Genomic DNA, 27571 nt, shown 5'->3' with positions numbered 1-27571 from the left:
AGCCCTTAGCAGGCAGTGATGAGGGTGGGTTGGGGGATGAATGCAGAGAGAGAGAATAGGACTGCTTAGAAACTGGGCGTGGAGACCGTGAGAGCTGTGTCTTGGTTTCATTCATTCATTCGTCCATCTTCAACACTGGCCGCCTTGAATTCGTCTCAGTTGGGAGGAAAGGGGATAGAATAGGGCGGATATGGCCTTGATACAAAGAATTTCTAGTGTTTTAGAAAATCTTTTAAAATGCCAAGAGCCTAAATGTCTGTCTGTGGGTAGTCAAGAGAGCGTCTACGTTTGGGGAGAACACCCCAAAGGACTCATGCCCGCCCCGTTCTCACGAGACACCCTTAACCCTCACTTAAAGGCGGACATTCCCGTGGGAGGAGGTGTCTCGGGAGGGGAAAGCGAAGAGGAAGGACCTGTCAAAATTAAGAGAAGGAACAATGGCTGTGAGTCAGGACCCCAGTTCCGCAAAGAAAGATAATTAAGGAAAGGGGAGAGGGTTTTCCTCTTACCATATCCTGTGGCTTTGTGGAAGTACAAATATCCTGTGGTTTTATGGAATTAAAAATTTGCGCAGCACAAAAGGTGGTCAAACGTAGAGGGATAAATGGTTGGTTTCAGGAGGCTTGGAAAAGGTGGGGACACCATGGCGGCTCTTTAGTTCTGACCCACGATATCCATCTGCTCCCCCAGCACCCCCCAAAATATATTGATAACCATAGATGAAAGACACAGTTAGGCAAAGTGAGAGCTGACTGTAGCTTTTATTCTTTGTTATGGGACGGTTTACATTTTATTCCTTTTTTGAAAAGTGTGAGTTGAAACAGTTTAGAAAACCTTTCTACTTCCATTACTTGGTGGTATTCCTGAGTGCCTACTATGAAATGCAGTGTCAAGACGAGGTCCCTAGCTGTCCCTTAGGCTCAGATTCCGACTAAGCCATTCTTGTATGAAATTATAGGGCCAACTGGCTGGGAAAGACTTCCCAAGGACCCTGAGCCCAGGGCCCTTTATCAGCCTCGAGTCTCCTAGATGCTTTCGATCTCTTCTGCATCTTTTCGCCACTCTCTTTCCCTGGTTGTCCAAAAGTTGTGTCGTAGCTTCTAATCTCCCTGTTCTGCAGGCAAGGAAATGGAAACCTGGGGAAGTTAATTAAATGCTGTGTCCCAGTCATGGCAGGGAGCACTTGAGTGGGCCGTGCCCTTGAGTCCAAATCTACTGAGGTCCCTCTTTGCAGTTGAACCTGCCCAACTGAGCGCGTGCACCTGTTGTCCTCTCCCCAGCTCTGCATTCCCCACCCTTTATAACGCCTTACTATTTATTCAGTAAAGAAAAATGGTAAAGAATCTGCCTGTGATGCAGGAGACCAGGGTTCGATCCCTGGGTTAGGAAGTTCCTCTGGAGGAGGGAATGGCAATCCACTCCAGTCCACTCCAGTATTCTTGCCTGGAGAATTCCATGGACAGAGAAGCCTGCCAGGCTACAGTCCATGGGGTTGCAAAGAGTCGGACACGACTGAGCGACTAACACACACACACACACATTTATTCCCACTGATAAGCTCCTAGCAAAACTGAAATATAGTGGGATGTACCATCTCCAAGTGTTCAAAGTCTATTCATCTTTCAAAGCCCAGCTACAATGCCGCCTTCTCCGAGAAGACACCCAGAAGTCCCTTGACTGTCCTTAGCCTCTCCTCTCTGGATGCACAGCACCTTGTTGCCCTCTGTCTGCACACCTTGTGTGCACTCTGGTGCACACACCCCAGCTGACCGGTGCTCAGTACTTTGCTCCATAGTTAAGATCTCGCGGCTCCTTGAGGGTAGCAACTTCACCAGGATTCCCAGTGCTGGCAAACAGGGTGTGTTCTCTAGTGTGTGCCCCTTCTGGCCCAGTCTCTCACCATCTTCCAGACGTGCCGGGGGTCTCAACAGGGGGAGAGTGGTCCTTATGTTTTACTGTGCCTTAGAGTCTTCTGGAGAGTGTGCTTGACAGACAGATTCCTGGGTCTCCTCCGTAGAAGTTCTGATGCAGCAGATGGAAGTGACCTAAGAATTAGCACTTCCACACCTGAGGCAGGTCATTTTGGAACCACATCTCGAGAGAAATTGATGTGAGATGTGATGAAAGGTGAAATTAATGTGACTCCTCCCACCCTATCGGGATATTCATGCTGGAGTTTGGGGCTGAGCAGATGCTTAGGGAAAGAGGCTGTTGAAATCAGACCCAGAATTTACAGATCCTCTAGCCTGGGGTACTTAGCCCTGGCTGCACATCAGAATTGCATGGAGGAGCTTTTTAAAAGACCACAGCCAGACTCCTTGTTCTTCCTGCCTTGAAGCTGAGTTTCTGGGAGGAGGGGCCCAGCTACAGGTATTTCTGAAAAATCTCCAAATGTTCAGGAAGCGTAATTGTGGGGTGAGAACCCTTGTTGGAGCCCGTCACAGCACAGAGGGGACTGGCCTGCTTGCAGAGAGGCCGCCGCACCGTGTGCTGGGTTCCCATCCGGAGTCCGAGGTACAGGCGCCTGGTCAGGCCCACTTGTCTCACAGTTGTTCCTGGCATTTCAGGCTCGGATGTAATTTCAGGACCTGCTTCCCAAAATAGACTATGAGCTCTGGGAGGTTGGACTCTGAGGGTGCTTTTTTGGGTTCCCTCTCTTGGGGCTTTAGGATAGAGGTTTTTAATGAGTACTTACCATCCCTTTGTTCTTGTATTAATTAATTAGTTAGCATGACTAACTACTACGAGTCCCTGCGCTGTGGTAGAGATAGCTCACTGACCAGCTTTGAGAATGAACAGCTTCATTTCCTACAGCATTGAATGATCTGTATCTCTCTTCTGCCCTCTCTATTTTCCACCCTCTACAGTCATGATTTATATCCTTTCATTCACTCATTTTGTTACTGAACAAATACTTTATTGGGCATCTACTGCATGTTAGGTGATGCTTGGGGGTCTGGGGATACATCCAAGAACAAAACCAGATCCCTGTTCCCTTAGAGCTCAGACATCTTATTTCCTTGAGGGTCGGCTCTCCTGTGCCCCCACTTGGTAACTTTCTACCCTGCTTCCCCCAGGTTCCCCAGCCAGAACCCGAATCATGTCTGCCCCTTCCTTCTGCCTCCTCCCATCCAGGTCCTCTCTTCCTCCCTCTGTCTTACCAGTTACTCCTTCTCTCTTCTCCCTCCCCTCACTTCTATCTTCTGGGGAATCTTATAGAACCATCTGTAGGTGGACCCACATGACTTACCTGTATAGGGCCACTGGACTCTCTGAATCTGGACTTTTGAGTAAAAAAACGAACTTTAAAGCATTGACAGTAGCTCATTTTCTTTAGATAAACTTAGTATCCACTCCAGTGTTCTTGCCTGGAGAATCCCAGGGACAGAGGAGCCTGGTGGGCGTCTGTCTATGGGGTCGCACAGAGTCGGACACGACTGAAGTGACTTAGCAGCAGTAGCAGCAGTATGTAGTCAGTGTTAAAAAAAAAAAAAAAGGGATATATTACAGAAAGGAATGGGGCTTCCCTGGTTGCTCAGACAGTAAAGAATCTGCCTGGAATGCAGAAGACCCGTGTTCAATCCCTGGGTCGGGATGACCCCTTGGAGAAGGGAATGGCAACCCACTCCATTATTTTTACCTGGAGAATCCCATGGACAGAGGAGCCTATTGGGCTACAGTCCATGGGGTCACAAAGAGTCGGGCATGACTAAGTGACTAACATTTTCACTTTCGTGAGATAACAATAAAAAGTAGCCCCCCCCCCCCCATTCTGATGCTTCAGACTAACTTGTTAACAATTTGGCATATTTCTACCAAGATTCTTTTTGCCCTTCTTTAAAAAAGCAATGTTAGTGTGAAATTTAACACCTAAGAAAGTGCATAAAATACACACGTACACTTTGATGCAGCGGTTCTCAGCTGGGGGTGGTTTGTTCCTCAGGGGCATTTGGCAGTGTCTGCAGACATGTTGGGTTGTCACCACTGAGTGAGAGATGAGGTGCAGTTGGCATCTACTATGGGGGGAGGCCAGGGATGCTGCTCAACATCCCAGAGTGCTCAAGCTGGCCCCACAGTACCCACAACAAGGAATTACCGAGGGTCAAGGTTGAGGGACCCCGCTTTAATGGATAAATTACAAAGGGGATACTCATGTATATTGCCCAGGTCAAGGAATTGAACCTTACTCGTCCCAACCGCCCACCAGAAGTCCCCAGACCCCTTGCCTTCCTCTCTAGAGGTAATCCTATCCAGATATCGTTTTCTTTCTTTTGTTTAAAATAATTTTATTCAGATATCTTTTTCAAATGTTTGCTTATTTACATTTTCACTCAGTAATAAGCCAGGGAGATTTTTGTATGTCAGTAAATATTCGACACACTTTTCATTTTTATTTTATTATATGGGTGCACCATAATTCAGTTAATCAACCCCCTATTGAAGAATGTTTAGGTTGTATCAATTTTTAATATTTATATCCAATGCTTAAGTTATAGTGTCTCTGCAAGAAGAATCCTGGCAGCTAAATCTTTGCCCAGATATTTAATAATTTCCTTTAGGTAAGTACTGGAAGTGGTGTTGCTGTGTCAGAGGTGATAGACATATTTAAGACTTTGCTGTGTTTCCCAAATTGCTCTCCTCATGATCTGTATCAACTTTATCTTCCCATTAGCTGAGTTTAGGGGCTTATTTTCTTATAATTCTGCTAACACAAAGTGTAATCATGCAAATTTTTAACAGTTTCTTAGGTTCAAGTAGTATTTGTGATGTTTCAATATTATTGCATGTTTGTATTTATTTCTTAATGAATTTCTTTTTAAATTAAAAACATTTAGTTACTTTATTTATGTTTGACCGTGCTGGGTCTTCATTGCTGCGCGTGGACTTCCTTTAGTTGAGGCGAGCAGGAGCTACTCTAGTTGCCGTGCGTAGGCTTCTCCCTGCAGTGGCTTCTTTTGTTGCAGGGTACAGGCTCAGTGATGCACGGGCTTGGATAGTTGCGGCTCGTGGTCACTAGAGCTTGGCCTCAGTAGTTGTGGCATGCAGACTTAGTTACTCTGCAGCATGTAGGATTTTCCTGGACCAGGGATTAACTCCTGTCCCCTGCATTGACAGGTGGATTACTAACCACTGGACTACTAGGGAAGTCCCTACTGCTTTTTAATTTGCCCAGTTTGGGAGGGAAGAGATGTTTGTCCTTTTCTTAATTAGTTGTGAGTATTCTTTACATATTAAGGACATTAAGATTTTTGTCATTGGTGTTTCAAATATCTTCAAATATCTTTGATAGTTTCAAATAGAACTATCTTTCAAAGTTCTATTTGGCCTTTTGAGTTTAAAGACGTCTCTTCTCAGACAGCGTTCCATCATAGCCCGTGTATCCACTTGCCTCCACTCTTTCCTGGCTACTTGTTTTCTGGAAAGTATATTTTCAGTTAAGATTTAGAAAGGTGGAGATTGGGATGGGAGTTCTTGAGATGAGAAAAGTAGGGCTCTCGTAGGGAAGGCGGGGAGTGACTGCTGCCCGCTCTCAGGGTGTGCAGGCTTGAGTTAGGGACCAGGTGGCGGGCCAGTATCAGAGTTATCTGAGTCTGCCGACCCTTTTTGTTTGGGGGTATCTGTGCTGAGAAGTAAAGCAGACCTTCTTTCAGCAGAAGCCAACACTACCTTTTCTCCATTCAATTTCCACCATGTTTTAATTTCTGCTGCTAACTTTGAATTCTTATCGCTTTGCTTATCTAATGGGTATTCTAATGAGGTGTCAAGAGAGTGCCCAGGACAGAGCAAGTCCTCAATAAATATTTGTGGACTGGATTTCCCTGGTGGTATAGTAGACAGGAATCTGCCTGTTAATAAAGAAGACAAGGGTTTGATCTCTGGTCCAGGAAGATCCCACATTCCACGGAGCAACCAAGCTTGTGTGCCACAATTAGCGAGCCCGAGTGCCTAGAGCCTGTGCTCGCCAACAGGAGGAATGACTGCAATGACAAGCCCAGGCGCTGCAGCAGAGAGTAGCCCTCACTTGCTGCGACTAAAGAAGGTCTCCTAGCAGCAGTGCAACACCCGGAGCAGGCCCTGCTTCCCCCAAATATTTAAGAATATATTTGTGGAGTAAATGAGAGGCTGCATTGAGGCTGCCTGCAAGATCTAAAGGTGCCCTGCATCTCCACAGTGGATCTGCTACCTGACTCGCGGGCAGAAACAGCCCGTCTCTCCCTCTCTGTGAGTCCCAGACACCCCATCTCCTCTTCCGTCTGCTCCGTCTCTAGGCGAACGGCCCCTCCAGCCACCCTGAGTGCATCCATGTCAGAATCTGAGATGGGCTCTCCTCTTGCTCCAGCCCCCTTCCCCTCCCAGTTGCTGGTCAGTAGACCCCAGGCCTGCTGCTGTGTCCTCACCATCTCCCACCTGGAGGTGGTATTTCACTTAGCATGATGTCTCCAGGGTTCATCCATGTGGCAGCCTGTGTCAGAACTTCCTTCCTTTTTAAGGCTGAGCAATATTCCATTCTGTTCACATTCTGTTTATCTGTTCATCTGTCAATGGACATTTGGGCCTTGGTGCCTTTGAGATGCGATGGGAAATGGACGAGTATTCCTCAGCCTTTGTGTAAGCCCTCTTTGGACAGATGTTAGAAACATGGGAGCAGGTTACAGACTGTGATGTGCACCCTCAGTGAAGACCCTTGCTTTGGCATTTATCTTCTCTGTGATCTCACCAGCTCTGAAGATTCCACTGAATGAGTGTTACAAATACGAGCATTTTGTCTGCTTCAGAAATGTACCTCGACCTCATCATTGTGTAGGGGGAGAGAGTCTGTCCCATCACTGCTATGGGGAGACTGCCCGCTTGTTCTGCCAGAGATTGGGGTGCTCCCTTCCACATAGTAACCCCCATCCTTGTGTGTCCAGGCCTTGGCAGTGGGGGCGGTTCACAAGTGTCCTAGACCATTGACAGGGGCTTGTCCCCACAAGTGCTCTGTGTTCAGTAGCTTGAGCATGTCTGACTCTTTGCGGCCCTATGCCCTGTAGCCCACCAGGCTCCTCTATCCATGGGATTTCCCAGGCAAGAATGCTGGAGCGGGTAGCCATTTCCTCCTCCAGGGGATCTTCCGGACCCAGAGATCAAACCCTCATCTTCTGCATCGCAGGCAAATTCTTTACCAGCTGAGCCATCCAGGAAGCCCTGTTCCCACAAGATGGGCTTGAAAAGGTGATTGAGCCGTGAGGCCCAGACGGCAGCAGGGACAGCAACTGGCTGCTGACAGGTAGACCTCACCAGGTGGAATGTGGTTCCTCGTGTGAGGCCATGGCTGTGTCTGATGCTCTGGTGTCAGATGTGTGAGGCTCCTCTCCTCTGTGGAGACTGCTCAGCTGGGTGGCCCCAGGCGCTGGCTGGGCAGGGTGGGCTGTCCTCTTACCTTCACTTTGCTCCTGTCTGTAAGCCTCCTCCCCATATCCCCTCCCACAGCCCATGGTCTTAATCAGAATTGGCTCCAGTAGGGGGCTAGGACAATGTACTATTTCTTTTTCTGTTACATACCTTGCCTCTCAACATTCAAGGGCCAAGATTTCTTTGTCCTCCAGTTCTCCTCTGACAATCTTCCTCTAAGTGATCATTTTCAAACTTTGGGACTGTTATCTACAACAAGAAATGTCTTTTACATCAAGATAGACTACACACATAAGTACATATGTGAAAACATAACCGAAAGTGTTGAGTGATAGCACTTCCACATGAAAGATGTGCTCTGACATTTTCTTCTCTAGTCTAGCCTGTCATTACAAAGCCATATTGGTCAGCTCACTCAGTTGATGTCATGGGCTGCTAATGGGTCCCAGTGAGCAGTTTGAAAAACATTACCCTACAGCCATGGGTGACTCTGGTAGGAAGGTAGGGTTGAGGTGGGGTGGGTAGGCAGGGGAAAACCAGTGAAGAATTTCCATGGGGCACAGAAGAGTCCTCCATGGCAGGCTCATTCCTCTTCGCTGAGTCAGTCAGTCTGGAGGGACACCCCAGGGTTCCAGCATGATTCTCACAGATGCCCGCCTGCCCCCAATTCTGCAATCCCCTCTCCACACCCCTGGCAGGAGCTGTGAGCGCTCATCTGTCTTTAACTATTGAGCCTCTTTATTTATACACATAAATCTCTCAAGGCCAAAACTGATGATCAAGGACAGGGAAGGTCTAAATCCATGATGAGGAAGAAACTATTTCCTAATTAGCAGCCTGCTTTCCTTTTCCTCGGTGACTGTAAGTCATGTGATCGTGCTGGGTTAAAGTTTCATTTCTTTCTGTCTCTTCTTTGGGGCTGTAGAGCCAGTCGGTGGCCCCTCCCTTCACATCATCCAGACGGTCCCAGAGTCAGCCCTTCTCACTGGGACTTAGTGTAATCATATGAGGGCCTTTGTTCTCATCTGCAGGGAAGGTAGAAAGTAGAAAATGTCTAAAATACATTTTGCACAGGGCTTGGCACATGGACACTGCTTATTTGCTACTAGCCAGAAGCACCAGGTTATGTTTCCAAGCGGACAATTCAAGGGAGGCTGCAGATGGAATTTTCCATGTTACTCCTGTAGGCCATGGAAAGTTGATAAGGGAGGGGAAGTGAACACTTAGATAGCATCTCATATCCCCTCAAAACCAATGAAGTAGAGATTCTTTTTTATTATCATTTTACTGCCAAGGGAGCTAAGGCTTTGAGAGGTGACAAGTTTTACTTTAGGTCACTTAGTAGTGCCTGCTGTTTGAATGACTCCAAAGCCATGTGTTTAACCCCAGCTGGAGCCACACCAACATGGCCCACAAGGGGATTCAGAGCGATTCAGTCAGAGCAGGCCTGGGACACCTTTCATAAGATCACTGGGCCCCCTAAGGACATCTCCCCTCCATGTGCCTCTGTTCAGCCCCTGTCTGTTGACATATAGCCAGACTGTGAATGTAGTCTCTGACGTTCCCTGAGAAGCATAGTTCTGCCCTCTAGTGAGGAGGTGAACTTGCGCCCAACTTGGGAAACAAAAGGACACATTCATTTCACACTCAATTACTGGGCACCTTGCTATAATAATCTGACTGGAGTGGTGGAGATCTGGGTTCGATTCCTGGGTTGTGAAGAACCCTGGAGAACAGAATGGCTACCCACTCCAGTATCCTGGCCTGGAGAATACCACAGACTGTATAGTCCATGGGGTTGCAAAGAATCAGGCACAACTGAGCAATTCTCACTTGCTATAGTCTAGGGTTCCTAGCATGAGGAAGGCATGGTGTCTGCCCTCTGAAGCTCGCATTCTAGTTGGGAGACAGACATAGAAGTGCAGCGTTGTCCTGCTGTTCGATATATGTTGTCACAGATTGCAACCATCTCTGTCTGGGGAGTCCAGGGAGGCATATCGGAGCAGAAACAGCTGAGCTGGGCATTGAAGGATCAGTAGGCGTTCACTAGCTGCAGCAGACTGAGGCTCAGAGGGGAAGGGAGGGGGAGCGAACCCACACTTAATGAGCGTGCTGTGTGCCAGGCACCTCACTCATCCTATCTTGTTTAATTTTCATGACAACCCTGTAAAGAGATATTATTATGACCTTGTGCTAAGTGGGTGGTGCTAGTGGTAAGGAACCTGCCTGCAATGCAGGAGGTGTAAGAGACGTGGATTCGATCCCTGGGTCAGGAAGATCCCCCTGGAGAAGGGCACGGCAACCTTACAGGTGAGGAAACAGATGTTCAATGAATTTCCTGAGAGGTTCTTCAACTGTGGTACATGGACCCATGGGGGAATCCCCAGAACTTTGAGCAGGTCAGCAAGGTTAAACACATTTCCACAATAATACTAAGATGCTGTTTGCACTTTTCACTGTGTTGATAATTGTACCACTGGTGCAACAGCAATGGAAAGTGAAACTGATGGTGCCTTAATACTAATAGGGCTTTGGCACAAAAGTTGTACTAGTTGTATTTTTCACCAAAGGTCCGTCTAGGCAAACCTATGGTTTTTCCAGTAATCATGTATGGATGTGAGAGTTGAACTGTAAAGAAGGCTGAACGTCGAAGAATTGATGCTTTTGAACTGTGGTGTTGGAGAAGACTCTTGAGAGTCTCTTGAACTGCAAGGAGATCAAACCAGTCAATCCTAAAGGAAACTGATCCTGAATATTTGTTGGAAGGACTGATGCTGAAGCTGAAACTCCAATACTTTGGCCATCAGATGTAAAGAACTGACTCCTCTGGAAAGACCCTGATGCTGGGAAAGATTGAAGGCAGGAGGAGAAGGGGACGACAGAGGGTGAGATGGTTGGATGGCATCACTGACTCATATGGATTTGAGCAAGCTCCAGGAGTTGGTAACAGACAGGGAAGCCTGGCGTACTGCAGACCATGGGGTCTCGAAGAGTCAGACACGACTAAGTGACTGAACAACAACATGTAATTTGAAGGAAAAAAAAAAGCCAGTACTCACAGTTTGAAAAAGAAAAGCTATATTGAAAAATGTCCCTGATAAAGCTGTGCAATCATTGATTTTATTAATCTTGATTCTGGAGTACCTGTTTTTGTAATATTTTCTGTGTTGAGCTGGGAAGTATGCCCAGAGCACTTCTGCTGCACCTGGGGAAATGATGATTGTTGCAAGAAAAAGCACTTGTGTGACTGCTCAAGCGGCATGTTGAACTAGCCTTTTGTTTTAAAATTTAAAAAATGGAATATTGTTTTTACTTGAAAGAAAGACTGACAAGCTATGATTATTCAGACTTGGGCATTTGATAGATATTTTCTTGAAAATGAGTGAGCGAGCCTGCTACTTTAAACTGACATTTATCATTTGTTGCCCATCATAAAAGTTGAGCGTTCAAACAAAAATTGGAATTTTAGAACACTTCTGTCTTGCGTTTCCCAGTATTTGATGACCTTTCTGATGCGATTGCTTCCCAAATGACCAACGCAAGATGTTACAGAGTCCTGCATGGGTAAAGGACTTATTCAAAATGCAAGACAGGACAATAGATTCTAATGTAACAGTACGAAATGTTTATCACTCTTCTTTCAAATTTCACTCTGCAGCTAACCTTTAAGAAATACTAGTTGTCAAGTTTCAGTGTAGTATGAGAGAAGAATATCCACAATTATCTGAAAACTTATTAAAATGCAACCCCTTTACCATCTATATGTCTGGTTGGATTTTCTTCATAGATGTCAACTAAAACAAGACACCTCAATGGACTGAATGTAGACAAAGATATGGTAATCCCGCTAGGCATTAAAGAGTTTTGCAAAAAGTAAACAGTGTCACTTTCCTTTTTCCTTTGTTTTGGAAGTTATAGTTATTTTTCATAAAAATATGTCACTAATGTGAACATGTACTGGGCTTATTTTTGTTAATGTAAAATTAATTACCAAATAAATATTGTAAAGTGCCTCAGTTTTAACCTCAAATACAGTAAAAAGTCGATAGATACCTATCTAAGGTAACTTAACTAAGTTACCTTAGTTATACTTAAGCTCCTTGCTGCTGCTGCTGCTGCTGCTGCGACCCCATAGATGGCAGCCTACCAGGCTCCCCCGTCCCTGGGATTCTCCAGGCAAGAACACTGGGGTGGGTTGCCATTTCCTTCTCCAATGCATGAAAGTGAAAAGTGAAAGTGAAGTTGCTCAGTCATGTCCGACCCTCAGCGACCCCATGGACTGCAGCCCACCAGGCTCCTCCATCCATGCGATTTTCCAGGCAAGAGTACTGGAATGGGGTGCCATTGCCTTCTCCTTAGGGTCCTTAATTTTTAAGAGTGACATTGTGTGACCAAAAACTTAAGAACTGCTGCCCTGGGGTCTCTGAGAAAATCAGTGCTCTGTGGTGATCTGTGCCATCTCAAAGCCCGCGTGCTTTCCCCTCAGCAGTGACTTTCAGCAGGAGGTGGGGTGGGTGGGGCTCATCCTCTGCCGCTGGGGGAGATTTGGCAGGACTCTGAGGGGACTCGGGGGGCCTGAATCTTGGTCTTGGGGCTACCAGTCCTCCGTTGGATGCTTCCTTCTCCTCTGTTTTCTTTGCTCCTTTCTCTGCTGTTGCACGCACGTGTGCTCAGGCAGTCATGTCTGACTCTGTGACCCCATGGACTGTAGCCTGCCAGGCTCCTCTGTCCACGGGATTTCTTAGGCAAGAATACTGGAGTGGATTGCCATTTCCTTCTCCAGGGCATCTTCCTGATCCAGGGATGGAACCCGAGTCTCCTGCATTGGCAGGCGGCTTCTTTACCACCGAGCCACCTGGGAAGCCATTGTTTCCTTCCTCCAAATCCGTCCCCAGACCTTGCTTGTGTGCATGACCCCCTCTGCTCCCCTCTTCTCTTCCTGCTCTGAACTGGGCCATGGGGGCTGGACCTGCAGAAAGGAAACAGACAGTGCTCAGCTTCAGAGGAGGACTCAGGGGTCCTGGGGGATGTTTCCAGAGGCTCAAAGGGTCAGTCCAGGTAGGGCACTGTGAATGCTGAGCCCACAGGCTTCTCACTGAAGGGTCTTGCACAGTTGGGGTTGAATCAGTGATCTTTCACATCCAACCCAAATATAAGTTCTGTGTCTGGCTGAACACTTTAAATCATTTACTAAGCACAGAATCATTCCTGTCCTGATGCTTAATGGAAAAGCCAGACACTTTTGGCCCCTCCTGTTCCTCTCATCCACCCCTCAGGCCCAAACGCTAGAGGAAAGGCTCAGCAGGCTCCCGCCTGGGGCACTCAGCAGTGTGAGTTCTTGTCTCTTCCAAAGCCCTTCTGTGTCCCCTCAGCCCAGCCCTCACGTGCAGGTAGAACAGCCTGTTTCAGATAGATGCCTTCAAGGTAAGAGAGAGAAGGATTTTTTTTTTTTCAGATTGAGGTAAAATTCACAAACCCTAAAAGTCACCATTTTAATGATTTAAAAATGTACAGTGTAAGTGGTCTTTAGTACATTCACAATGTTGTACAATCGTCATTATCTAATTTCAGAACATTTCATCACCCCGAAAAGAAATCTCCATGAAGGATTCATTTGCCATTCCCATCTCCCCCTAGGCCCCTGGAACTACTAATCTATTTTCTGTCTCTCTGGATTTCCCTATTCTGAACATTTCACATAAATGGAATCATACATTATGTGGAGATAGATTTTTTTAAAAGAAAAATGGAATATTTTCTATGAAGATCATTCATTCTTAGAAACTTGACAATTTCAAGACTTTATTTAGAAAGTCTGGAGTTACAATAACAAACTCATCAAGAAGAGTCAGGCTGAGTTTGGGGGAGGATGTGGATGTATGACTGAGTCGTCCCTTTGCTGTTCACCTGAAACTATCACAGCATTGTTAATCAGCTATACTCAGATACAAGTAAAAAATAAAAAAAGAAGAGTCAGGCTGGCACCTCCCTGGTGGTCCAGTGGCTGAGACTCTGAGCTCCCGGTGCAAGGGGCCTTGGGTCCCTGGTCAGGGAACTAGACCTCCCATGCCGCAGCTAGGAGTGCCCAGCCACAGCTAAAGATCCCATGTGCTGCAGCTAAGACCCACAGCAGCAAAACAAATAAATAGAAATAAAATGTTGAGAAAAAGAAGAGTTAGGCTGGGTATTTTCCTTTAGACGATCCTTCAGATGGCGCTGCTGTTTCTCCATCCCAGGGCTGAGAGATGTATGTGATTGGCATTGGGCTTTCACTGCAGACCAGGGGCATTCTCAGGGACCTGTGGGTTTTGTAAGGTTTCCTTTGGGGGCCGGCTGCAGTGCACGTCTGGGAACTGGTCCTCACTTGGGGAAGGTGCAGAGTGGGGTGTGTCTCTCCACTCACCCTCTGTGTCTCTTGTAGGTGTGAAGAAGAGAACCAAAGTCATCAAGAACAATGTGAACCCTGTGTGGAATGAGGTATGTCCTCTGCGGGACGAGTCAGGGGGCTTGGTGGCTTTTCCAGTGGTGTTGTCATCCAGAGGAGGGGCTCTGGTCTGGCTCGCCAAGGAATCCTCCGGGCACCAGGAGCCTGGGAGGAGAGGCAGTGGCCTGGCCGGGGTCTGCCCTGTGCTGTGGCCGCAGTGTGGAGAGGAGTGAGGTGTGCACTGTCTCTGCTCCTCTCTGGCCAGGCCAGCCGGGTGGAGGGTGTGTTCGGCTCGCCTGTATCCCTTACACAGGCTGTTGTCTTTTCCCAGAGCCTCCTCCTCCCCAGGGCCCTCCCTGGCTCCTCCTCTGCCTCCTGCTGGCCTCTGCCCCCCTCCTCAACCAGCTTGCTTTCTTTTCCATTTTCAGTTTGGGTTACATAGAATACATTGTTTTAGAAAAACTGACAATGTTTAGGTAATTTAAACCACAGGAAGTAATTGCCTGTTGGCAGTAACTTATCTGTGCAAATGATTTGCTTAAAGCATTTTGCAATAGCCTTTAACAATTTTAGTGACTAAATCTGTGTTGGGAGATGCTCATTTATTTGCTCACTCATTCAGGTTCTTGTTGGTCAGTGTATTATCTGCCCAGAAGTTCATCATTCTCTAATTGGCAAAAGAATTGGCTCCCATCGGCTGTATAACTTGCTCTTGTTTGAGACTTAGTCAGCAGCTTTCTTTATATGGCTCCCTGGTCATCTTTGGAAGCCCTGGCTGCCTTGTGTGGGTAGGGTCGAGGTGCACGGGGTGCCTTTGCTCTGAGAAGGATCCTGGGATTACCGGAGACCTATGTGGAATTAATGCATGCTGTCACCAGAGGCCTGACTGCTCCATGAGCACATTGATCTTGGTCCCTGAGGGCCCTGCAGAGCCTTTTCCCCAGCTGTGCTCCTGGTGACTGGTAGAACTGAGTTGGGGGGAAGGGGTCACGGGGGTCTGACCTCTTCTGCTGCCTTCAACTCTTGCTGTCAACTTCTGAAGCTCTGGGACCCTGCCACTCATGTATTCATTCTTTGCTCATGCATCCCTCCCTTCCCCAGCAGTGGTCACAGATGCCCCCTCAGTGCCAAGGGGGAACCAGACACAGTCTCTTCTCTTCTAGGGGCCCACAGATTAAGACCTCTTTTCTCCTTTTCTTCCAGGGATTCGAGTGGGACCTCAAGGGTATCCCCCTGGACCAGGGCTCCGAGCTTCTTGTGGTGGTCAAAGATCATGAGACGATGGGGAGGAACAGGTGAGGCCATGGTGAGGGGGGCTCTGTGACCTGTGGGTTTGTGTGGGTAGGGTCGTGGCAGATGCCGATTCCGGAATCTGGACGCTGGAGAGCTGGAGTTTAGTGAAGACCTGCCACTCATGGGCCTGGCCCAGAGGAGGAGGGGGGAGGCTTGACTGCAGCATCAGAAACTCAGCTGGGGGTGAATTGGCAGGGAAGGAAGATGGGCTAGAGTCAGATGTGAGTGTGTTTCCCAGGACAGCCTGTGCCCCAGGGAGCAGGGAAGAGAAAGCTCTCTGGGTCCTGCTGCAGCCCCGAGGTGCCTGGCACGGCCCTCTCTCCCCACCCACTGTGGGAGACGGATGCACAAAGCAGCCACTGGCGGGAGCACTCCAGGAGGGCTTCATGCAAGAGATGGGACTCGAGGTGAGAGTTGTGGTTTAGAAGTCAGAACAGTGATAACGGTCTGCACTGACTGCCTGCCGTCCTGTGGCAGTGTTTTCTGATGTCATTTCACGTGTCAGTTTGTAGTGGGGAGGGTTCCCAGGCAGGGCACATAGGAGGAGCAGAGTTCGAGGTTTTGTGGTGGTAAAAGTAGGCTCTTTGGCAGATGGTGGGTCCTTCCTCTTGTACTGAGCTCCTGGCCTTTCGTGTGCTAGTGATCGGGGTGTGGGGAGTGGGCAGGGCCAGCCGAGCTTGCAGATTGATGGCCCTGTTGATTGCGGGGTGGGGTGGCCTGGGAGATACCAGGTGTGAGGGCACCCGGTGCTGAGCCTTACATGTGATGGTGGGGGTTCAGCAGCCCCTGCTGGGTCTGACGGTGCCGGCAGGAGTGGGTTCCTGCTCTTGGTGCCATTTGCCAAGGTCCAGACCCAAGGATCAGGCATGGGCTTGCTGTTTTGTGACCTGCTGACAGTGGAACTTTTGTTCGGAAACTGGGTGAGCTGGTGTCTGGGCCCGGCTGTCTTTCCCTGGGGTGGGGGAGGGGAGAAGGGAGGAGGGAAGATTCTGATCTGGGGAAGGCCAACAAGGGTCTCAGGCTGCAAAATATCCGGGAAGTTTGAAATCTTAAAAAGGTTGGAAAAAAACCAACTGCCACACTCTCTGCGGATCTGCTGGCCTTGAGTGCAGAGCTTGGTACGTGTGGGGAGGACGGGGGTGCTTTCAATGTGCCCTCCCAAGGTAGGGCTGCAAGTGTGGGGTCCAGGGTGTCTTGGGTCCATATTGTCCAATCTGGACCTCAGCAGCCCCCACCTGCACAGGAGCAGGGTCTGGAATTAGTTGACACTAAACTACTCCAACACAGTCGTTTTGTGGGAAAAAGGCAGCTTCTGACAAGTATGGATGGTGGGCCTGCGGGTGAGGGAGGAGCAGCGCTGGACTCCAGGTCGTCCTGGAAGGCTTCTTGGAGGAGGGCCACACAGGCTGAGTCAGAGGCCAGGGTCCGCTTTAGAGAGGGGAGGAACGGAGGGCCTCCCTCTGTTCTGCCTCGGAGGGCCCGGGCTAAGGCCTTACAGGTGGGGCTGAGTCACACAACTTGTGCCGCCCAGTGAGAGGGGAGCAGGGGGCCTGACTCGGAGGGGGCCTCCAGCATCAGGCTGAGGATAATAATAGCAAATCCACAACAGCTGATGTTTACCGAGAGCTTAGCCAAGTGTCTGGTCCTATGCTGAGTCTTTACATAAAGGATCTTTTTTAATCGTTAGGGGTTGCTGTTATACTTGTCATTATTACAGAGGGAAATCGAGGCTCCAGGAGGCCGGGTGACTTCCCCGAAGGTTAGTGATGGCAGAGCTGTGATTGAAGGGCGGTTCTTCAACATGGTCAGAATCACGGTGTCCCTGCAGAGTCTCCCGGAAGCCCCAGGCGGGTGCTAGGTCCTTCTGGAAGGAGCTTAGCAAGGCAAAGGCATGCAGAGGAAATGCAGGTTTCATTTTCATGATCACATTCAGCATTTTTCAGACCCCATGGGGGCGATTTCTAAGACCAGGAAGGCAGCAGGGTTCGAGAACATATTTTTGATCAGTCCAAGAGCCAGGCTGGCCCTCAGGGTGATACCAAGCCAGTGTCACACACGGATCAGATCGACCTGGCCCTGTGGGTTGGAGGTCACAGGAGGGACAGGTTGGGTCGTACCTTGGAACGCTTTTGGTGGCCCCTGTGGGTGTCCTTTAGCTCCCAGGGGGAAGTCAGCTCTCTTAAAAACAGTTTCCCCCATGACCAAGTCACTGTGAGGCCAGCGTGCTGGAAATCAGTTCCTCAAACATCAGTCTGCAGAAGACCTAATTGACAAAGCTTTCTAATTTAAACAGAAACTTCTTTCCCATAACTATTTTGATTGTTATTTTTTGAGTTTTACAAACATTTATCTTGATTTTGTATTTCTAGCAGTTAAAAATTCTTAATGGGCTTCCCTGGTGGCTCAGCTGGTAAAGAATCTGCCTGCAATGCGGGAGACCTGGGTTTGATCCCTGGGTTGGGAAAATCTCCTGGAGAAGGGAATGGCTACCCACTCCAGTATTCTGGCCTGGAGAATTCCATGGACTACAGAGTCCATGGGGTGGCAAAGAGTCGGACATGACTGACTTTCACTTCACTTCAAAAATTATTAAATTTTAATTCAGCTGAATTTAAAATTGCATTCAGAAACACCTGAAGAATGTCAGGAATAATCGAGTTTTGGTTTCATTGTTGGAGCTGTTGCCAGAGTGGGGTATGCAGGCTGGAGAGCAGGTTGACTGGATGGAAGGTGTATGGGGGTAAGCCCGGTGGAGTGGCAGAGGGGAGGCAGGTACACACAGGCACTTCTGTCAGGCCCCCATGGTTGGACCACACAGCACATTCACTCTGCTCATGACATGTGAGAAAAGAATTCCAGATTAAACTTATTAGCATTTCTAAGGCTGTGAAAGTGAGGAACCTTTCCAGAAAGCAACAAGAGCAGCCACGTGACATTTCACATTCTGAAAGATACAAGGGAAAAAAATTAGTGAATTCAATTGAATGAACATTTTATGTGAAACACCTACTTACTACCCTCAAGTTGTCAGTGTCTGGTCAGGAAGCAAATAGGGAAATAATGGGTGTTTGGGTGACCGTTGCCATCAGACTGTCCTCGGTGTCAGTGAGGTCCACAGGGTTGTCATGCAATGGTCCCTTCATCCCTGGCCGTCCCGGGTGCTCTCTGAGCCCCACCAGGGTCCTCCTGGGTCTTCTTCCAGCAAAGCCTCTGCCTCCTCCCTGCCTCCTCTGCAGAGGCTCCCTCCGCCTCCTCTCCTTCTGCCAAACCTCCATCCTCTGCCTCCTGCTGTTCCTAGAGTCCCCTCAATGCCTCGCTCATTCTTTCCAGCCCCTCACTTGCACCTCTGTCTCCAAAGGTCTTTGGCTTTGCTCACTTTCCCTCCTGGCCCCTCTCCTTTTATCCTGTCTCTCCTATGACTCTTTCCCCACTTCCACTCTCCTTTCTTTCCGCGTGATTTCTGTGTTCCCCCTGTGGCTGTTGGCAGTTTTGAGTGACCTTGTTGTGCCAAACTGGTCTGCTGGCCTGGAGTGGGGTCTTGGAATCTCTCAGGAGGGGAACCTCTCAGGCCAGTTACTATCTCTGGGCCATTCTGCACCCCACCCCCGCCGAACCAACAGCAAGGGTGGATCAAAACTCTGTGTCCATAAAATCAGATTTCAAATGCGAAAAGGAAGCGTCACTCCTCTGGATGGGAGATACTTGTGCAAACCCAGCTAGGGTGGGTCCTGGACTTGTGTCCCAGGCTGCATTCAACAACTTCTTGTTTATTCTGGGCTTCTCAGAAGGATGTTGGAAGGGAAGCGGACCTTGATCCCTGACCAACTGCTTGACCGCTGAAACACTGAGCCCAGAAGTTCCCAGTCCAGGCTATGAGACACAATAGCATCATTGGCAGTTTTGACACAACACACCAGTGCCTGGCCCCACCTGCAAGTTCTGACTTAATTGGGGCCAGGGCCTGCGCATCATTACGAACTTCCAGGTGTTAGGGAGTGAGAACCAGTCATCTCCACTCTAGACCAGAGCTGCTGGATAGCACTTACTGAGATGATGGAATCATTCTGTGTTGGCTAGTGTAACTGAGGAACTGAATCTTAAGTTTTACTTAATTTAAATTTGAATAGTTCATGTGTGTGTGTGTAGTGGCTGTTTGCTGTGTTGGACAGTGCAGCTCTAGATTTTTGGAACAGAGCTCCAGCCCTGGGTGCATCTTAGAATGACTTAGGAGCTTTACGATCGATCAGTGTCTGGGGTCTGCTGCAAACTGATTCAAGGAGAAGCTAGAGTCGAGTGAAGGCCTCGGCACTTCTTGAATCTGCACGGGGAGGCCAGTGTGCACCAGGGCTGAGCACACACTGCATGAGCGCAAGGAATGGCTCTCAGTGTTTTTCATGGATTAACTAAAAAGTAAATATAATTGTTGCCATAGTTTATTGATGTAGTTATTGGTAGAAATGATTACCATACAATAATCATGGGCAAAATTGTTAAGGAAATGAAAAGACTGACTGAAGGATTCTATTGGTAACTATAAACATTGGCCTGAGAGAATTAGACGTAACAGAATTCCACAAAAGAAAACTCAAGAATGGGAGAGACCTATAGTGGATAAAGCTTGATATGTACCAAAAAATGAAAAAAAACCCAAAACTTTGCACCAAACCTGTATTGGGAAATGTAAATAGAAAATAATTGTTACCAATGACAATAATTTAGGTAAAACAAAAATGAAGATCGAAAAAAGGAAAGAGTTTAATTGTACTGTATAGAAAATACATCAACAAATTAAATGGGTTTAATTTAATTTGTTCTGAAAAATGCCTTTCCAGTGGAAATTAATTAATGTAGGTGTATTTTTTAAAATTTAAATGTTTGATAAATATAAATCTGGAAGCAAAAGTCTCCATGGGGTCAAAGTATCCACTTGTCAAAACACCAGGGTTACAGAATTCCCTGGTGATCCAGTGGTTAGGATTCTGTGTTTTCCTGCTTTCACTGCTGAGGGTCCAGTTTGACCCCTGATCGGGGAACTAACATCCCACAAGATGAGCGGCACAGCAAAATGAAAAACAAGAAACGTGAAACATTTGTGTTAAAATGATGCTCATCTTGACTACGGTAACTCACTGGCTCCAGGCCTAGCCAGGCCTGGGGTAGGGTGGCCAGATTCAACAGAGAAACGTACAGGACAGACAGTTAAGTTTGAATGTCCCAAGTGCTGCATGAGACATACTTATATTAAGAAATTCCCCATTGTTTATCTGAAATGAAAACTTAACAGGCAGTAGTGCGCTTGATCTGGCAACTATACTCCAGGGGGCCTGTGCACCCAGGCCCTTCAATCAGACGGTAAAGAAGGAGACCCAGGTCGACACCAAGAATCAGCTAGAAGGCACATTACTGTTTTAAGAAAGCGTTCCTTTAGGCGCTCACTATAGCATTTTCTTTGGACAAGCGTGATCCACCCCGACCTTTCAGCAACCTGGCGACTCTATAAAGTGGGCCACTGAGGGCTCTCTCAGCCACTCATGGAGCCTTGCCTGCCGTTGTCTGCCCTGCGACCTGGGTTGCCTGTGTGGAGTCTGCCACTGAGGCGGGCGCAGAAGGCAGCTCCCCACGCACAGTGCTCCCATCCTTCCTTCTCAGCCGCTCCTCCTCCCACCGCCTTGTTGGGCTCCGTGAGCTGGTGGAAGGGAACCAGTGTAGACTTTGGGAAGACATGAAGTCTAGTCACAACAGCCCTGCTGCCTTGGGCGGGTCCTCACGTCAGGTCCCTGAGCCTCCGTCCCGTCCCCTCCTCCTTACGCAGCGTTAACTCAAGTGCACAGGCCCATCAAAGGGCCCTGTGCAGAGGGCTGCTCCATGAACGGCGGTTGGCACTTGCTCCAGGCACATTTCCTTTTTGTCCCTCTTTGTGCTGCCTCTGGCTGTCCCGGTTGCTTTGAATCCCACTGCCCCTGCCCTTTCCCACCAAAGGCTCCTCTTAGCTGTCGTCGAAAAAGATGCATTCATACTGAAGTGTTGGTGGCAGCCTGTAGCTTAACTTTTGCTTTTTCTTAGAAATGTTGGGGATGCTGCTTTATTCCCCAGACTCTGCTTAGACCTAAAAGAGAAATGATAATGGTGAGGGGTTAGGCACCACAATGGGCTGTGAGGAGACATTTTGGGAACGGTGGATCTTCCTGACATAGGTGACTGTCTCCTGTAGGGACGTCGCTGAGCAGGTCTCGGCTCCCTCCTGCCCTGGGTGGAGGTGGAAGGGGTGTCCTGGTGTCTCCTGGGACAATGGGCTTAATCTGTTGAGAGGCAAATGGGGCTTTCCAAGAAGAAGCTGAACATGAGTCAGTCACATGCAAGAATGTAAGGAAGGCTGCAGAGGAGCCTAAGGGAGCAGGTCTGGCCAGTGGGTGTCTGCCACTCATCCCTGGAGTAGGTTGATGTGGCTGAGGGGTCCCATCCTGGCAGGAGCAGGTGGTCTTGGTCCCCTAGGTTTTGCATAGCTGAGCAGGGCAGCAGTGGTGGCTGGCACGAGTCAGGGTCGAAGCTTCGCTCAGGAACTCCACGGGCAGCAGTGAGTCTCATCCTGGCACTGCCTGTGACCTGGACCTCTCTGAACCTCTGCTTCCCCATCAGGACAGAGGCAATAATGCAGAGTTGGTGTGGATGTTTTAACGCCTACCCCATGCTTGGCACATTGAAGGTGCCCAGTATGTGGTAATAGCAGAATCCATATGGATGCACATAGGAAACCACACCGGCGTGTAAATATTGCAGCAAGCACATGCTGCACGTGGATACGTGCTGTACCTCAGTTTGCACACATTCTTGTATTTATTTAGCTCTGCCAAGTCCTAGTTGTGGACGTTGGCTCTCCCTTGCAGCATGAGGGCTCAGTAGTTCCGCAGCATGTGGAGTATTAGCTTTACCATCGGGGATCAAACTTATGTCCCTGCATTGAAGGGTGGGTTCTTAACCATTGGACCACCCGGGAAGTCCCTGCACATATTCTTCTGTTTAAAAAAAATTTACAGGAACCTCACAAGGGTACAAAAATTATTTTTAAAAACATAAGCATAAGTAAGCTCCATTCTTAAAAGGTTATAAAGGAAAAAAGTCACGTTCTCCCATTTACTCCTTCCCTTCCCTACAGTGATGTCCACTGTTGATCATTGGGTGTGTCTTCTTCATCTGTGAGCATCTGTTTACATACAAGTATATAGATTTACTTACACAAAGATGAGTCACGCCATGTAAAATGGTCCCCATCGTGTTTTTCGTCATTTTATCGTGGACCCTTTTCCCAGGTCAGGGGGTACTAATCAACCCCATTTTCAGTAGTCGTGTTATGTTCCATGGCATGAGTGTACCATAATTTATCCCATTGTGCCCTTATCCACTAGTTATTCTTTCCTGGTTTTTTACTGAACATCTTTAACCAAATGTTGTTATGTTCTTACACTGTTTTTCCTTTAGGATAGGTCCTTAAAAATGAAATAGCATTTTCATCAGTTCTGACAAATGACTTTTCAAAAAGATGTCCTGGTTTACATCTATCAACAATATAAAAAAAAATCAGAGTGGGGGAAAAAGGTATCTTATAATTTGGGTTTCCTTGATTGCTTGTAAAGTTGGGCATCTTTCTTGCCCAGTTGTATTTCTTCACCTGTCAGTTGCCTGTCCTGTTCTGAGGTGCTTGGTTTTTTCTTACTCATTCCTAGTAGTTTGTACACTTGGGATCTTGTCAGGAATATTGACCCCCAGTCTGTGTTAAGTGTGGAGGGTATTTTCTCTCTGTCTTTCTGTTGGTTGCTTTGTCCTGGTGTCTTTCTTACACGGGAATGGATGTTCACCCAAATGTGCCTGTGCGCATTGACGTTAAGAAAGGCAGAGAGGCAGTCTGTTTTCGCTAGAAGTTGGGGAAAGTAGGCCTATGTTCCACTTCCAGGTTTCAGCGGGTCAGTTGGCTGGCCTCCCGAATCCTTGGGAGGAAGTTGATTTATTTATTTATGACTGCTCCGGGTCTCTGTTGCTGCATGTGAGCTTTCTCTGGTTGCTGCGGGCTTCTTGTGGTGGATTCTCTTGTTGCGGAGCAGAGACTCTAGGTGTGCAGGCTAGTTTCCGTGTGTAGGCTCAGTTGTTGTGACACACGGTCTCAGTTGCTCTGAGGCACGCGGGATCCTTCCGGACCGAGGACTGAACCTGTGTCCCCTGCGTCGGCAGGTGGATACGCAGCCACTGAGCCACCAGGGAAGCCTGGCGGGCAGACTCTTAACCACTGGACTACCAGGGAAGCCCGGGAGGCAGTTTTGAGGCAGGAATGTTTATAGTTCACCATCCTCTTGTTCTCAGCATCCTCGGAAGCATTGACCATATCCTTATTTTCCAAGGATTTTTATAATTATGCATGTTGTCCTGGATTCTATTCAGGATATCCCTGGGTTTCAGAATAGTTTTTCTTTTGTCTTTTTTTGGACTGAAGTGGACAACTATTTAGAGTTACCCTGGAGCACCCTGGGAAATCAGATCCTGGCAGGAAGGCCGCCAGAGGCCGGGCAGGCTGGGTGTGTGTGTGTGTAATATCCGGCTCTTCTCATTTCCTGCCCCTCATGGCGAGGTATGCGTGGCTGGAGGGACCACCACTCATGGTGTCTCCTCACCGGTGTCCTCAAACTTCCCCTGAGTCTGTGTGCCTGCGTGTGTGTGTGTGTGTGTGTGTGTGTGTGTGTCCTGCCAGGTCAGGGGCTATCTGACTTTCCTGTTGTGCTAACTCACTAAATCTAGTGAGGAAGGTGCAGCTGAGTCAGTGATGAATGGGTTTGAGTGGTACTACATATATTTTTAGTTGACATGTCTTTTTCTTAGTTTAAAAGATAAAGAATGAGAAACTGACATATGGAGGCCCTTCTCGAGTTTTTCTGGGGAAATAATTTCAAACCCAGAAACATTTCAAAAGTAGAGCAAAGAACATTCACATACTCTTTACTCAGATTCACTTACTGATAATGCTCTATTGATTTGCTTTATAATATTCTCTCTCTCACTATCTCCTCTCCCTCCTTCCTTTCCTTTTCTCTCTCTCCCACTTGAGGGTAAGTTTTACTCATCATGGCCCGTTATCTTTCAATACTTCCATGTAGAAAAATAAATAAATAAATACTTCCATGTATATTTCCTAAGAGAAGGGATTTTTTTTTTTACAGAAGTTCAGTAAGTTACCAATTTCAGTAAATTTAACACAGTTGCCTACTTTAATCTACTGTTTGTATTTTAATCCTATCAACTGGCCACATTATGTCTTTTATAGCACTTCCCCCCTTCTCTTTTCCTGTACAGGATCCCCAGTCTAGACTCTCACACTGAATTTCATCATCATATTTCCATAACCTCTGTTACTCTGGTTCATTTCCACAGTTGTGACAATTTATGTTTTTGAATAATGTGTGTGTATGTGTGCTTAGTTGCTCAGTCATGTCCGACTCTTTGCAACCGCATGGACTGTAGCCCACGAGCTCCTCTGTCCATGGAATTCTGCAGGCGTGAATACGGGAGTGGATGGCCGCTTCCTCCTCCAGGGGATCTTCCTGACCCAGGGACTGAACCCAGGTCTCCCGTGTTTCCTGCACTGCAGGTGGATTCTTTACCTACTGAGCCATCCAGGAAGTTTGAATAATATAATACCCCAATTAAAAAATCGAATATTCCTCAAAAAAGAATATTCCTTATTTGGAGTTTGTCTGATGTTGTTCCCATAATTAGATTTATGATCAGATTGGGTTGTGACTCCTGACTGGAATCTGTCATAGTTTATCTCCTGATTGTGTCATAGTTGTGTTTTGTCTCAGGATCTGGAGATACGTGGATATCCCTCTTTGGTACTCATTTCAATCACCTGTCAAGGTATTGTCTAATTTTTCCATTGTGTCTTTACTGCTATTTTTTCCTCCTTGAAGCATATTAAGAGACATTTTAATGCTTTGCAAATATCCTGCTCCTCATCAAAATATCCCTCTAGATTTAACATCCACAGGTGCCTCTTGACTGATTCAGTCTTTACCGTGAAGGTTGTGAACTGGTTCTCCATTGCCAGCACTCCCTTCATAATTTGCCAGTCTGGGCTGTGCAAGCCTTTCCCGTGAGAGGCTGTTGTTTTCCTTTGGACTGCTGCACCTGTTCATTCTTCAGCTCATGGCACCACGGCATAGGGGAGACCTGGAGTACTGATGGGGGATCTGCACCTTTGCAGGTGTGGAGGCCACTTTCAGTGGAAGAGCCTCTCTCTTAGGGTCCCTCAGCCTGGCTGCCTCTCTCTGGCTGGCTGGTTTCTCCTGGGGTCTCAGCCAGACCTGTTCCCCACACAGGACCCTTCCCTTCCTGCCTCTCATCAGTTCCCTAGAGGAGGGGCAGGCACTGGGAAGCACCAGGGTCAGTCGTGAGGCAGAGGGGGTGAGAAGAAAGCATGTACAGGAGCCTTTACTGTGGTTTCCTCAGAAAAGAAAGGGCTGGGCAGGGTAAGCAGAGAGTGAAGAGGAACTAAAGAGCCCCTTGATGAAAGTGAAAGAGGAGAGTGGAAAAGCTGGTTTAAAACTCAACATTCAGAAAACTAAGATCATGGCATCTGGTCCCATCACTTCATGGCAAATAGATGGGGAAACAGTGGAAACAGTGGCTGACTTTATTTTCCTGGGCTCCAAAATCACTGCAGATGGTGATGGCAGCCATGAAATTAAGAGACGCTTGCTCCTTGGAAGAAAAACCATGACCAACCTAGGCAGCCTATTAAAAAGCAGAGACATTACTTTGCTGACAAAAGTCTGTCTAGTCAAAGTTATGGTTTTTCCAGTGGTCATGTATGGATGTGAGAGTTGGACCATAAAGAAAGCTGAGCGCTGAAGAATTGATGGGTTTGAACTGTGGTGTTGGAGAAGACTCTTGAGAGTCCCATGGATAGCAAGGAGATCCAACCAGTCCATCCTACAGGAAATCGATCCTGAATATTTGTTGGAAGGACTGATGCTGAAGCTGAAGCTCCAATACTTTGGTCATCTGATGTGAAGAAATGACTCCTTAGAAAAGACCCTGATGCTGGGAAAGATTGAAGGCAGGAGGAGAAGGGGACGACAGAGGATGAGATGGTTGGATGGCATCACCGATTCGATGGACCTGGGTTTGAGCAAGCTCTGGAAGTTGGTGATGGACAGGGAAGCCTGGCGTGCTGCAGTCCATGAGGTTGCAAAGAGCTGGACATGACTGAACGACTGAACTGAACTGAGGCAGGGTGAGTGGGTTTAGGAATGGCTTTGGAAGTGAAAGTATTAGTCGCTCAGTCATGTTTGACTCTTTGTAACCCCAAGGAACTGTAGTCCGCCAGGCTCCTCTGTCCATGAGATTCTCCAGGCAAGAATACTGATGTGGATCGAACATGGGTCTCTTGCATTGCAGGCAGATTTTTTAGCATCTGAGCCACCAGGGAAACCCTTAGGAATGGCGGGTCTGAATAATTCCAGTGGGCTGTGGGGTGCTGGGCTGCATGGAGTTTTGTGTGCCTGGTCCTGGGGTTTCAGGGCAGGGGAATGTTGGCTGAGTGGGAGCACTCTGTAGAGGAGTGGTGGGGGTGTGGGCTGTGGACTGGTTGGTTTGCATATGAAAGGTGCAGTTGCCAGTGAGTCCTTTACTGTCTCTAGGAACTGGCCAGCACTGGGAAGGGCAGCCTCTCCAAAGTGAGCAAAGCCTTAGATGTCAAAATATGTCATGAAAATATAGAAAATAAGAAGGCATGATTAATACATCTTGGAATTAGATTTTTTTGAAAAAGATTGAACCATATCGAATTTATAGCCTGGGTTCCTGTTTCCATGGATGAGGCAAACCAAGGATTTTTTTGTGTCTTTCACAATGTGCTCACAGGGCTCCGAGGTATGTCTGCCAGTCCATGACTGGGTCTAAGGCCAGGCCTTTGGAGTCTGGCTCTGTCTGTTATCTGTGTGAAATCAGAAAAGTTAAATGCCTTTCTGAGTCCCAGTTTCCTCATCTGTAAGATAAATTGAACTAACACCAGTGCACTACCCCACCGCTGTGACAGGTATACTTCTAGAGTGCTTGGCAACGTATCTAATATACACTCAGTCAGGAGGCAGGCAGCTCTTAGTAGAATGTAAGTTCCGTGAGGTCAGGCCCAGTATTTTGTCTGATGTGCGAAATAAGTATTTGTTGAATGAATAAATTATAAAATTTAAATAACATTTTTATGCTTCATTTTTAAATTTAATTTTTGAGTTTGTAAAAAAATTTAAGGAGCTATAAAACCAGAAATGATTTTAAAAAGTGCAGTGAAATTCTTCCCTTTGTTTCTCCATCTGCTTTTCATCTTTATCCCATGGTTATAACTTTTTTATTTCTTCTCTATCACTCATATTATTGCTTCAGTTCAGTTCAGTTGCTCAGTCCTGTCCGACTCTTTGC

The 27571-nt window shown here is 47.5% G+C and overlaps 1 protein-coding gene across 22 annotated transcripts in view; it reads left to right on the top strand.

Moving 5' to 3' along the window:
- The window catches only part of DYSF (dysferlin), a 224180-nt gene that overhangs the window by 13657 nt on the left and 182952 nt on the right, over nt 1-27571 (top strand). For all 22 annotated transcript variants that reach the window (XR_008200104.1, XM_052647718.1, XM_052647736.1 and 19 more), the window contains exons 2-3: nt 13814-13869; nt 15020-15111. Coding sequence is in view for 21 of the 22 variants with exons in the window: in XM_052647718.1 (XP_052503678.1) it covers nt 13814-13869; nt 15020-15111 (148 nt within the window). In the remaining variant the exon portion in view is untranslated. The remainder of the gene's footprint in view (nt 1-13813; nt 13870-15019; nt 15112-27571) is intronic.

This window comes from Budorcas taxicolor, chromosome 11 (genome assembly GCF_023091745.1).
Source record: "Budorcas taxicolor isolate Tak-1 chromosome 11, Takin1.1, whole genome shotgun sequence".
In the NCBI taxonomy this organism is placed as follows: Eukaryota; Metazoa; Chordata; class Mammalia; order Artiodactyla; family Bovidae; genus Budorcas; species Budorcas taxicolor.
This window is presented reverse-complemented; position numbering and strand designations above follow the sequence as displayed.